This window comes from Cricetulus griseus, assembly GCF_003668045.3.
Source record: "Cricetulus griseus strain 17A/GY chromosome 1 unlocalized genomic scaffold, alternate assembly CriGri-PICRH-1.0 chr1_0, whole genome shotgun sequence".
NCBI classification, from domain to species: Eukaryota; Metazoa; Chordata; class Mammalia; order Rodentia; family Cricetidae; genus Cricetulus; species Cricetulus griseus.
Window position 1 is genome coordinate 157,083,227 of NW_023276806.1, and position 13,900 is coordinate 157,097,126.

The 13,900-nt window shown below is 39.3% G+C and overlaps 1 protein-coding gene and 1 pseudogene across 2 annotated transcripts in view; one reads left to right on the forward strand and one right to left on the reverse strand.

Annotated features, from left to right (window-relative positions):
* LOC100758500 (apoptotic protease-activating factor 1) overlaps positions 1-13,900 on the reverse strand; it is a 75,346-nt gene that overhangs the window by 20,722 nt on the left and 40,724 nt on the right. For both annotated transcript variants that reach the window (XM_027392614.2, XM_035450327.1), the window contains exons 17-20: positions 11,241-11,402; positions 6,336-6,464; positions 3,313-3,438; positions 2,048-2,167 (exon numbers count right to left, since the gene is read on the reverse strand). In XM_027392614.2, coding sequence (XP_027248415.1) covers positions 2,048-2,167; positions 3,313-3,438; positions 6,336-6,464; positions 11,241-11,402 — 537 coding nt within the window. The remainder of the gene's footprint in view (positions 1-2,047; positions 2,168-3,312; positions 3,439-6,335; positions 6,465-11,240; positions 11,403-13,900) is intronic.
* On the forward strand, positions 6,531-7,010 carry LOC113832990 (annotated as a pseudogene).

Sequence of the window (13,900 nt, forward strand, 5' to 3'; positions counted from 1 at the left end):
TTGACTGGATTTGGGCTTGCCCCATAATGGGAATTTATGCCTGGTACTGTGAACCTGATGGCCAAAAGTCCATAGCTAAGGAGGCCACAGGTCCTAAGTAGGGAACCTACTACTGTTACTCTGCTAAACAGATGTGTTGTCCAACTGCTTTCTAGATAGTCTAAATATCTATTTTTATGACCATAGACTAATTAATGCTGCTTTCAGCCTTGGTCAAAGAGTCTTTTTGCAATGGGAAGCAGTTAATGCAGAGATCCACAACTAGTAACAGTGCTGAGAATTAAGCAACTATCCAGTGTTAGCCCTATATAAGACATCTGTATCACACCCCCTCTAAAGCTCAAAGGACATCACAGGAGACCAGACGAATATAAAAACCAGGTAATAGAAAAGTGTGTTGTGAAACACTGTCTCCTAGATACGACAAGATCGTTGCATGCATGAAATTACAGTAACTATGGTTACCTACACAATAATATCTACATGAGATTAAGCCCTTTACCAAACCCATTATTAATGGGTGGAGAGCTTGGAAGGTACTACCCCTCCATACGAAGAGAGGAAGTCATCTTCAGCTGTGTCATCACTGACTGATTGCCATGCTCCAGTAACTAACCCTCAATCCTGTTCATGAAAGCAATCTTAACTTAGTAGGGCACACACACAGGTGAGAAACTTGCTGGAAAAGGGAGGTTCAATGGGAGTGGGAAGGAAATAAGAGAGGGTAATGGGGTATACATCAAAATGCACTATACACATATACACACACTATACACTGCTTGACGTATAAAACTGTCAAGCAGTACTTTCTTAAAAGACTGAACTACTAAAAATTATGTATCTTCCTCCGCAAAAATCAAGTTCAACACTTTTAATTGATAATTTAAAAATTTGGCATTTACTTTAACGGAACTACTATTTGTCAGTTAAACTGTCCTCTAAACTCTTGCAGACTATAACATATAGTAAGATAACATTTTTATAGTCAGGCAACCTCATCATCCTTTGGTTATGACAACTGCTAGAAAGACTGCATTGATATGATTTTAAAAAATATAAGCATGAAAACAATGAACTTGGAAAGAACTACAATAAGAATATCCCAAGCAAAAGCCTCATCCTATTTAAAAAAAAAAAAAAAAAAAAACACAAGTTCCTATCCACGTTCATCCCATAAATACAGAACATTGCCCAACAAACATATTGAGAGGATGATGCCAACACCTGCAATGCCACCCCCACTCCCAGGGATCTCTATCAAGGCAGTGCCAACTGCTCGGTCTCAGTGGTACTGACCTGCTGGATGACAACATTCCTTAGGTCATCTGCTAGCTCTGTCACAACCACTCAGAGACTCATAAATATCATTTCTCTGTCACTGGACCTTTAGGACTGTTGTTTTTGACCACAGAGAGATCAGCCTCAGGTAAGCTGTTTGAATCCCTAGCAATGCAGTTATTCTAATATTATCAACACCACCCCTTCCTTCTCCAGGACTAGTGAATATTCAAAAGCGGCTGCACAGATGTATGAATAAATGAATTAGTGACAGCAACACTTCAGTATGTCAAGTCCAGCCCCCTCCACCTCAGCTCTGATGACTGAGACTCCTCCACTTAAGACAATTTTTGTTCTTTCAAAGACCCTATTTTCCTTCCCCTGAAGAAAAAAAAAAAAAACTGCTGCAGTTAGTAAGTTCACCCCATGCTCACCCTATCAGACACATCCAAATTACTATGCTGAACAAATTCAAGTTTCTCTTTGTGGTATTCTCAAGTCCCCCTGCAAATCAAGGGAAGTGATCACAGACAGCAAACAAGGTTTAAATAAGAGGAGGTCATTTTAAAAATTAGCATCTAATTTAATTCTAAGTACTGGCATATCCAAACATCAACTCAGGAGCCATGTATTTATTCAACTAATCCTAGCAGGTGCCTGTTAGACCCATACAATTATGCCTGATCCTGTACCCAAAAAACTAATAGGAAAAAAGGATGAGCTCAATCAAAACAATGCTCCCAATATTTTCTAAAATCCACTCACTCACTTGTAGGCCTCTGATGTTGTCAACTGCAAGGACCATCATTTCATTTTCTTGAAACACAACATCTATTTCCTGCTTTAACACTACAGCAGAGTTCTTGCATACCTTCTTGGTCTCCCAGACCTGAGTAAAAGAAAAGGAAATAAAACAACTGTATGTTATCAGTACTTCCTCTGAGATACTGTAAAGACAAGTCTTAGTCTTACAGCAAGATAGCAAATTATGATTCACAACTAAAATGCCTAGGATATAAAAAAAACTTCACCCATTAGGCTATGAAACAACATATATTTATTTATACATCCTAAAGTAAGAAATAGTTACTATTATATGAATAATGGGCTCTGCAGTCAAAATGTCTCTGGGAGTTCTACTTTAACAAAAAACTGTGACATTAGGGGGGTCAACCCAGTGCTACTTGAAGGTAAGGACTGGCTGACACCCATCTACAATAAGACACTGAGCTTACAGCAGAATGTGATATTCATTTAGATGGCTAAACAGTCTGTGCTTTGTTACAGTTTTCTTTCTTTTTACAAAAGGAAACACTGAATTGATTTATATTCTAGCTCAAGTCTAGGAAGATGACACAGGCCTCTGTAGGCTTTTCCTGAACCTAACATTTCATGCTCTTTTCCTAGTAGGAGAATTAGTAAATCAGTACATATATGGTACTTTGCAACATGTCTGACACACAATAGCATTAAATAAATTTCAGCTATGATTTGTATAAAGCACTGTATTGGATGTTAGCAACACCAACTAGGATTCCTGGACTCAAACAGCTAGATGTAAGTCTGAAATATGTAAATAAATCAGGGCACAATGGGACACTAGAAATATAGAATAAATCAAATCTATACTTTAAGTCAGAATTTGATAGACATCAATCCAAAGAGAAACAGACTTATACAACCTTAAAGGAAGCAGATAATCCCCAAACACAGAGGCTGGGCAGACTTTAGGATGACGAAGATTTCAGCAAGCAGAGACCCAGCAAAGTAAGGTTTTCCACGCATAAGAAGCCACATAAGGAGAGGCAAAGAAGTAGGGCACTGGGAAATGCTTAAATGTTTAAAATGAGCTAGGCAGTGGTGTCACACACCATTAATCCCAGCACTCAGGAGAAAGAGACAGGTGGATCTGTGTTCAAGGCCAGCCTGATCTGTAGAGTGCATTTCAGAACAGCTACAACTACTCAGAAAACCCTGTCTGGAAAAAAACAAAACAAAAGACAAGTAAGTGTTTAAAATCTCAATATTTCTCACCCGTATTGTTTGGTCATCAGAAGCTGTCAAAAATGATGACCCATCAGGAGAAAACATCACACCATGAACCCAGCTTAAATGTCCTCTGCAATCAGCTACCTTTAAGTGTGAATCTATATTCCACAACTACAGAATAAACAAAGAACACAGGACGTTTAATATAGCAAGAATACTAAAACTAACAAGAATATTAAAAGTAAATAAGAATGATTCAGCAATACTATTTCCACAAATAAAGTTCCAAAACATATTATCAAAATTTAAAACTGGTTTATGCATAAGATGATTAATTATACAATTATATTGTTAACAGTAAATAACAGAAATAAAAACTGCCATATGGAGATATATATATCTAAATAACAGGATGAACATAAGCAGCATCCAAAGGTCAGTTGATACATCTCACATTAGTGAACACAAGGCCCTGGGTTTACTCCACAACACAGGCACATGAACTCGCGCTCGCGCTCATGCTCGCACAAGTGCCCGCACACACACACGCACACTCTCACACAAAACATCACAAATATATTGTACATAAGGAAAACCCCTTAAAAAGCAGCAGAGAGACTAATTGAATATATTATAATTAATCACATAGTGGAATACTATGCAAAATGGAATGAGAAAAATACCACAATAATTAAACTATGATACACTGTTAACAGAAAAAAGTGAAGAATATATATTCTTTTATTTAAGAATTAGATGTATGAAATTCTCAAAGAATTAAAATAAAAACCTTTTTTGAAGAATTATGAAGACTGGGGATGTGGTTTGATTGGTAAAGTGTTGGCATGTATCAAAAGCCTTGGGTTCAGTCCCCAATACCCAACATGATGGCAGAAAGATCAGAAGTTCAGGGTCATCCTTGGCTATGTAGTGAATTTGAGGCCAGCCTGGACTACATGAGAGCCTGTCTTTTAAAAAATTTTAAAAAAACGTGTGGACACATAGATGGACATAGATATGCATAGATATGCATACTGAAATCTTCTTAGATATGCAAAAAAGATGCTGCCTTTTTATGAGATGGAAAATAAGGGAAAGGATAACAATGATAGTGAGATTTCTCTGAAAATAACTTACTATAAAGGTTTGAATCTGGAATTGTACATGTTTTATCTTTTTTTTTTAATCAATCTAAAAATAACAGGATGAACATAAGCAGCTTCCATATAAGAATTATTTCTCTCTAACACGGTCATCCAACCTTCATTTGAACTGGCTGCAAAACCCTACAATAAATGAGCACACTAATTGTAGCAGGTACACATTTCTCTTTTTATCCATGCTTATTACAAATTGTCTGCCACCATCCTGGCTGCATTTTGTCCTGGGTTCTGCTGTACTTTCCTCAAATATATTCCAGTCTAATGAAGTACCATATGTGCCTGAGTTCCCCTCATTACACTTTGAATTACAGAGCTACTTTATGATTTCAGAATTAGCATGGACAAAACAAGTACTTTATCACATGCCCAATGGTTTTCACTTTCTGAGTTCCAGTTACAAAATGATTACATGAAAAGCCTGCCTTACCTCTATTGTCCAAACTGGGAAATAGAGTAATGAAGGACAGATATTAAGGCAATCCCACAACTGAACTCTCAAGAATCTTCCCTCTCCTTTCTTTCTTTAACTTTGCTTTCCCTCATTTGTCACTTGGAGCTTCCACGGCACAGCCCTAAGACATTCATTGTTTCCTGGAGCTTTCTAAGAATGATAGAGGTAAAGATCTTAGAAATGATAGAGAAGGCTGACTATAAAATTCACCAGGAAGTACAAAATTGTAAACATAAACATGTAATTTGTAAAAATTACTGTATTTGTGCTTGGCAATGACAATGCTATCATAACCAATCTGATATATGACTTCTGTCTTACCCTACTCAAATTATCTAAAAATCTGAACTAACACATTTATTTTAAAAAGAATAGCATCTGGGGTTGGGGAGACAGCTTAGTGGTTAAGAATGCTTGCTTGTAGGCATGAGAACCTGAGTTTGAAATCCTAGCACCCATGTAAAAAGCCAAGCAAATGTGTATGACCCCAGCACTAAGGGGTAGAAGCAGGCAGGTCTAGAGAGCTCCCTGACCAGGCAGCCTCATCAAAACAGTGAGTGTTTGTTCAGTGAAAGACTGTCTCGGGGCAATAAGAAATTGGGTGACAGAAGACGACGTTCTGTGGTCTCTGCATGTGCACCCTGTCACATATATATACCACATGCACATATACCAAACAGACATGCAAGAATACAGTCTGTATCTATACTGCTTACAAGACACCACATGTCTATACTATTTAAGAATTGCATGTGATCAAAGTACATTATATGCATGTATGAAAATTAACAAATCCTATTATTTTATACATGTTATTCTATATGGTGATTTTAAAACATTGAGGGACTAAGAAGCGGGTTCAGTGGGTAAGAGCATTTTCTGTGCAAGTATGAGGACCCAGGTTCAAATCCCACATAAAAAGCCAAACATGGCTGTGTGAGCCTTTCAACTAACATTTAGGGGTTATGACAGGTGAATCCCAAAGCTTCATGGCCAGCCACCAGCCAACAAGAGATATTTTCTTAAAGAAATAAAGAGAATAGGGATTAAGGCCTCTGTATGTGCTTGAACAGGTACACAAATACACACACACACACACACACACACACACACACACACACACACACACACACACGGTAAAACTAAAAGAGATGCTCTATCTTAACCTAGGAAACCAATGAGCATTCTATTGTTTCTTCAGTCCCGAGCATACACTAGATATTCAATAAATGCTTAGTAAATGGTCCTGTCATTCTATCACTGTAAAATAGTGTCTTCAATCACATTAAAATAATAAAGCTAGTTATATAATTGAATATTCCAAAGATAAGCTATAAAGAAAACACAATTTTACAAGAAAGCCTCCTCAACAGCTAAGGGTTTAGGCAGTCTGCTCTTTGTTATCCTTGGATCTCTAGAGACCCACATTCCATTGAATAAATTCAATTACTCACCTCCACACAGTACTGGGACAGGGCAACCACTGCCAAATGGTCATAGGGGGAGAAGTCACAGTATTGGATGGTGCTGTGATGGCCTGTATGGATCTCTGTCAATAGGTCACTAGTATGAATATCAAAAAGCTGTCAAAATAAAGAGATATCTATAAAAACAAAACATCTTAAATTACACCCACGCGGTGTCCTTCCTTTCTGCTGGGAATCGGCTACTTGCTGTCGAAATGGGCAAGTTCATGAAACCCGGGAAAGTGGTTCTGGTCCTGGCTGGATGCTACTCCGGACACATAGCTGTCATCATGAAGAACATTGACGATGGCACCTCAGACTGCCCTTACAGCCATGCCCTGGTGGCTGGAATTGACCGTTATCACTGAAAAGTGACAGCTGCCATGGGCAAGAAGAAAATTGCCAAGCGATCAAAAATCAAGTCTTTTGTGAAAGTTTACAACTACAATCACCTCATGCCCACATGGTACTCTGTAGACATCCCCTTGGACAAAACTGTTGTCAACAAGGATGTCTTCAGAGACCCAGCCCTGAAACACAAGGCCAGGTGGGAAGCCAAGGTCAAGTTTGAGGAAAGATACAAGACAGGGAAGAACAAATGGTTTTCCCAGAAGCTTTGATTTTAGGTATATTTTTGTTTCCATAATTAAAAGTTTAAAAAAAAATTATACCCACGCTGAATCTAAATCTATTTTTAAAAGATGTTCATCATATCTCAAATGTAAAATATAAGTTCTGAAGACTTATAGTTACTGATGACTGGCATAAATGCTGATAACTATAAATAAGACACAGATTGATATATATAAAATATATATATCATATAATTTTAAAATATGGCTCATCTTGAAAGCTACCTTCTCTAGAGGAAAACTCATCACAGATAATCTCTCAAACTGGCCTAGAGAAAAACAAACCCTTTGTGAATGTATGAACAGACCAGTCAAGTTAGCACATTAAGCAGCTCTCCCTGATGCTACTGATTCAAGAGAGAAAATGTATGCCCATGAGCAAAGACGGTCAAAATAATATAGAGCAAAGGCCTGCAAAAATGAAATAACTTCAATCAATTTCTTCCAGATCTCCAAATTATTCCATTACAATTAATCATTTTCTCATTTTTGAACCAAAAAGTAGTAACAACCTTCATTTCAATTCTTGAAAGATTTTCATATGCTGAATTTATTCTTCCAAAGGTTTTGCCAAATGGTAAGAGTATGCATACTTCATCCACACATACAGTATGTTGACACAGTCTAGTCAGTTAAGACCGAGACAGACAGTCCTCAGGAAGAAAACAAGTTTCCAGTGGGAGCCAGAAAGAGGCCTAGTCAATGCACAGCACAAGGACACATGCAGATGCCAAGTAGCACACCAGGAAAGGCCAAAAACAAAGGACAGGAAATCTTATTTAAATGTTTCCCCGAGCAGGTTGTTCTTAAAAATTAGTGACTAAGAATAACAGGGGGAAATGGCAAATGTGTGATAGGAAATTGTCCCAACTGGGGAATGACAAAAGACAAAAGGACTGACAACAGGAGTAGACTAACAATACAAGAATCTGGAAGAAATGGAGACAGGAGAATACAAGGGTGAAAAATGAACAGGTACAGGCAACCCTAAGGGAACTATTCTAGCATGGTAAATAGGGATCTGGTTAATAGGGCTTTAAAATAGGTGTTTTACACAATATATATCTTTTTCCTTCCACACTAGAACAGATCTTCTAAACACTTTAAAGTGGTAGGGGGCTTGCCTAGCACTGGGTTCAATTTCCAGCATCAGCCAAGGGATGAGAGAAAAGCTTTTTTTCTTTAACATCACTGGTTAGCTAGAAAATGTAAATCAAGCTACCACCTCACACCTACTTGAGTGGCTCTAAATTTTTAATGGAAAATAAATAAAATTTTAAATGGAAAAACAGCAGCAGGTGTTACTGAAGATGTGGAGAAGTTAACAACCTTGCAGACTGCTAGCAGAAATGTAAACGATGCAGCCACTGTGGGAAAGTCTCCCTCCTCAAAAACAGAAACACGAGATTACCACTGTGATTGAGCAATTCCACTATTTGGACTGTATAAAATGTTATTAAAAGTAGGGTCCCAAACAGATACTTGTTCTCCAAGAGAGAGAGGGAGAGAGAAACTGTTTGGTTCTGACACATTCTGTAACACAAATAAGCTTTAAAAACATTGTGCTCAATGTCTAAAATTCATATATGAGTGAGTACATAAGAGGGAGAAGGGATTGACATGTGAAGCAAGCTTGTTCCTAATTTGAACTAGTAAAAAAAAATTACAATAAAAACAAACAGGGACTGGAGAGATGGCTCAGTGGTTAAGAGCACTGGCTACGAGAGGACCAGGGTTCAATTCCCAGCACCCACATGGCAGTTCACAACTGTCTGTAACTCCAGTTCCAGGTGAGCTGACAACTTTACACAGACATACATAAATGCACATGAAATCAAAATAAATGAATTATTAAAAAAAAACATTGTGCTCAATGAAATAAGTCAAGCATAAATAGACCAAGTATTATATAATTCTACTTGCACAATTTCCAGAACAAATGAATTCATGTGTTGTGTTATTAGTCACCAGGGAGTGGGGACAGAGAATGGAGAATTATTAGCTAATTAATGGTAATGGAGTTTCTGTTTGAGTGATGAAAACCTTTAGAAACATACAGTGGTGGCTGGGCAGTGGTGGCACAAACATTTAATCCCAGCACTGGGGAGGCAGAAGCAGACGAATCTCTGAGTTTGAGGCCAGCCTGGTCTACAGAATGAGTTCTAGGACAGCTAGGCCTGCACAGAGAAATTCTATAACAAAAAAAGAAGAAGGAGGAGGAGGAGGAGGAGGAGGAGGAGGAGGAGGAGGAGGAGGAGGAGGAAGGAAGAAAGGTGGGTACAGTGGTAATGGCTGCACTACATTATGAATATAATTATAACATCAATGATGTCATAAATTAAAAATGGTTTGGAAGCACCTTTAATTTCAGTTATTCAGGAGGCTGAAGCAAGATTACAAGTTTGGGGCAAGCCTAGGCTATACTAGTGTTTTCAAGGCCAGTCTGTGCAACTTAGCAAGATGCCATCTAAAAATAAAAATGAGAAAGAGCTGAAGTTGTAGCTCAGTGATGAAGTACTTCCCTATATCCTCAAGACCCGTAAATTCACATCCTACTTATCAGAAAAAAAAAAGTTTAAAATGGCAAATTTTACATTATGTATTTTTATCACAACAAAAATAAAATTTTCATCAAATTTTACAAATGCAATGACCACTTTCTGTTTTTAAGATTTTTAACACACTTAAGACAAAAAAGGAAATATTGTTCTCCTTTGGTTTCCTGCTAGAGAGATATAAATCCACAGGCAATCAAGGACCCAGGTTCACAATTGCTAGATGAATAAACACCCAGTTTCCCAGTGAGTTAATACAGAAATGTATCACAGTATTGGCTTACATTGCCTAAAGCAGTAACACCTACCAGTCATGTCTTCTAAAATTAATATTAGGACAGAATATCCATGAGCCATACATGGAAGACTTGACCATCCTCACAATCCAACTTTGGACAAACCATTGTGGCCACTCGGAGCCTGGTTCCCTCATTATCACCACAGCACCACAGCAATCTACAACATCTCTTAGGTATTTACATTTTAAGTTATGTATGTTGATGAGTACTCAGAACATGATGCTAGCATGAGATCTGAAAAAAGAAAGGCACTTTCTTGCCATTTACTTTTTTGTGTATCTTTATGAAAATCTGTCTTATTCAGTTCTAAGGAGTATTTCTCTCCTCTGACTCATCAAGTTGCAAAAGAGATAAAAAACAAACAAAAACTCTAAGAAGCTGGAGAGATGGCTCAGTAATTAAGAGCACTCGCTGTCCTTCAAAAGGACACAAGTCTGGTTCCTTCAGGGAACCCAATGCCTCTGGCTTCAGCAGGTCTCCCATGGGTATCAACAAAACATGGCATATAAGAAGACTAAAGACCTCCCCTTGTATTAAGGCTGGGCAAGAGGACCAGCATAAGAAGTAGGGTCCCAAAAGCTGGTAAAAAACTGGAAACAGCCACTGTTCCCACTATTAAGAGTCCCACAAGAGGACCAAGCTACAAGGAGGGTTCATGGGGGGACACCCAGATCTTCTTGGGAAGGGGAAATAGAAGAGATTTCTTGAGTATACTGAGGGTGGGTGGGGATGGGAACATGAGTGATCAGATTGGGGACAGGGAGCACTGAAAGAGACTACTGGAAAGGGGGCCCATTTGTGGGGACAGGCAAAAACCTGGAGTAAGAAATCTACAAAGATGACCCCAGCTAAGAGTCCTAACAATAGTGGGTTTCTTAATTTTTTTTTAAATGATGAAGAAAATATCCTGTTTCAAATAAATTGAAGTGGGGCTAGAAAAAAATGGCTCAGCAGTGAAAAGCAATGGAGCAATGGCTACTCTTCCAAAAGACCTTGGTTCAATTCCAAGCACCCACATGGCAGCTGAAAAGCATCTAAAACAGTTCCAGGGGATTCAGCATCCTCTTGTGGCCTTCATAGGCATTGCACAAACATGTTACAAAAACACATGTAGCCAAAGCTCCCACACACATAAAATAAAAGTAAGAAATAATATACTGGAAGGAAGAAAGACTGACTTGACATTACAAACTGTTCTTGTAGTGTTTGGCTTTAATATGTTGTTTCAGTGTATTTCTTGGGAAAGTAAAAAGTATTTCTGGCCTTTCATATCCCCAGAAAGCAGGGCTCCAAAGAATTACGAGCAGTTCGGAAGCCTGCCCCAAATCACAGCGGGAAACTAGAAAGTGAAAACTCTAACAGAACTTGGAACTTTACACCAGAGCGAATTAAGATAGTATGACTTACGAGGATTTTGTTTTTTGCTGCCACTATTATTTCAGTACCATTTGCGGACCAGGAACAACATTTCACTATCACTTCCACATCCTCTTGAGGGTCTTCTGAACTCAGGAAGAAGCGTTTCACATTAATGCTTTTCTTCTCATTCGCTGATCTCACATCCCAAAGCTGTTTCCAAACAAACAAAGTTGCCTTACTTCCAACCCACACCTCTGGAAATCCAACTAGATTACTTGTCATACAAACGTACTCTACCTAATCAAAGTTTTTACAAATGTCTGGCTTTTTATGAGGCTCTTAAATTAACAACTCCACTTCCATTTCACACACACCCTCCAAAAAGGGGGGGGCAGTCTATAAAATTAGATTAAAAGTTACCTGAGCTGCACACAGTTTGGCACACCTATAATGCTATTGCAGCTGAAGTAGGAGGATCATGTGTTTGAAGCCAGCCTGGGCTACATGAGCTCTCATCTCAATAGAAAAAAAATGTACATGGCAGAGACTCATGACTGACGAAATGCTGAGAATAAGTGAATCCTATACAAGACATTCATTCATACCATTCCCTCTAAGGCCTAGGGAACATAGCAGACGAGAGAGTAGAAAGAACACAACAACCAGAAGACAGGGAGACAGCCGGCAAAAGATACAGCAGCCAGTAATCACAAACTCAGACCTGCTGCAAATGCCTGTACTGAATCTGCAAGGATGGACCTGCCGGGCAATAAAATGGCTCAGCAGATAAGAGGGCAAAAGTGGAAGTGGCTAAAGGTTGGTGTTAACAATAAGAATGGACATAGGAGAGACTCACAGCTGGCCACTGCTGCCCTCTGCTGGGATAGCATGGGATGTGCTTCACATCTACCACAAGCACAGCGCCAGCTGGGCATCCAGAGATAAGGAGACCCCAAAAAGGAGAAACAGCTATATCGAGAGGAAGCAAGGCCTTCCGCTGGGTTTGGTGGGACAGTGCAGTGCTGCAGAGCTAACCAGATCCTGAGAAATGGGGTATGAACTACACTAACCTTGTTCTGGAGCAGCCATACAAATAGTACAAATAGCAAAGGCCTCTGAAAAGACAGATGGTTACTCTCTGACTTGAAGTGGTGTCCTGGCTTCATAAGGGCTACCATGTCCCAGAACAAGGCTTGGCCACACACACACACACACACACACACACACACACACACACACACACACACACACCAGCCAAACCCTAGGACAACTGAAGCTACACTGTATAAAATAAAACAAAAGAGACAACAGGAACTAACATGGTTAGTGTTCCTAACACACAAGAAAGATGACAGGTGAGACAGCTCAGTGGGGGTAAAGTCACCTGTGCCAAGCCTGGCAACGTGAGTTCAAGCTCTAGGAACCCTCATAGTGAAGGGAGAGAACTGATTCCCCAAGCTGTCCTCTGACCTCCAAACACATCCATGAACACACACACACACACACACACACACACACACACACACACACACACCAGCCAAACCCTAGGACAACTGAAGCTACACTGTATAAAATAAAACAAAAGAGACAACAGGAACTAACATGGTTAGTGTTCCTAACACACAAGAAAGATGACAGGTGAGACAGCTCAGTGGGGGTAAAGTCACCTGTGCCAAGCCTGGCAACGTGAGTTCAAGCTCTAGGAACCCTCATAGTGAAGGGAGAGAACTGATTCCCCAAGCTGTCCTCTGACCTCCAAACACATCCATGAACACACACACACACACACACACACACACACACACACACACACACACACACACAGAGTAATTTTTTAAAAGTTTTTAAAAAAAACAAGTGCCAGAAGTTTTGGTAACATCATACAGAATTGATGAGAAATCATACAGTGAATAGGACAAACAAGGAAACCATTGCTTAGGTTAAGGCAATTTTTAAAAAGCTGACACAATTTAATTTTAATTTCATCACATCTACCAAAACTTCACAGCACTGTACCCAGGGTCCCTGTGCACCCTAAGCCCTTGTGCGCTTTAAATAACAATCTTTCAATAAAACATTTTAAAATATTTTCTCATTAAGGTCCAAAAAGAAAAACCACATGCTTGTCAACATGATACTCTACTACACACTTAGAAAAATCACAGAGCCTTTGGGGCATAAAGTAATTTTACAGCTCTTATTCTCTCAGATGATAAAAGCTTCACAAGGCTTTGGCCTTGACACACTGTCATTTAACATCATTTGGCAGGACCTCTGCTTTCTACATGTCACTGTGTAAACCAGCCAGTAACACTGCCTTAATAGCACTGTGGGGAAGCCATCATCATCACAGGCAGTTCTCCCCAAGAGTGTAGTGATGTCTGTCCCCTACTGCTAGTGACACTCACAATGAATACAGAAATCAAACACCTGTCTCTGAGCAACATGACATACACTTCTCAGCCCAGGATTTTGTACTGACCACGCCACTGGAACCAGCCTACGTGTCCATCAACTGATGCCTGAGAATAGAAATGTAGACGCATTCACAATGAAGCAGTGGTGAATGCAGACTCATGACTGACGAAGTGCTGAGAACAAGTGACAAGTGACGAGTGAATCCTACACAAGACATTCATTCATACCATTCCCTCTAAGGCCCAGGGAATATAGCAGATGAGTGGGTGGAAAGAACACAACAGCCAGAA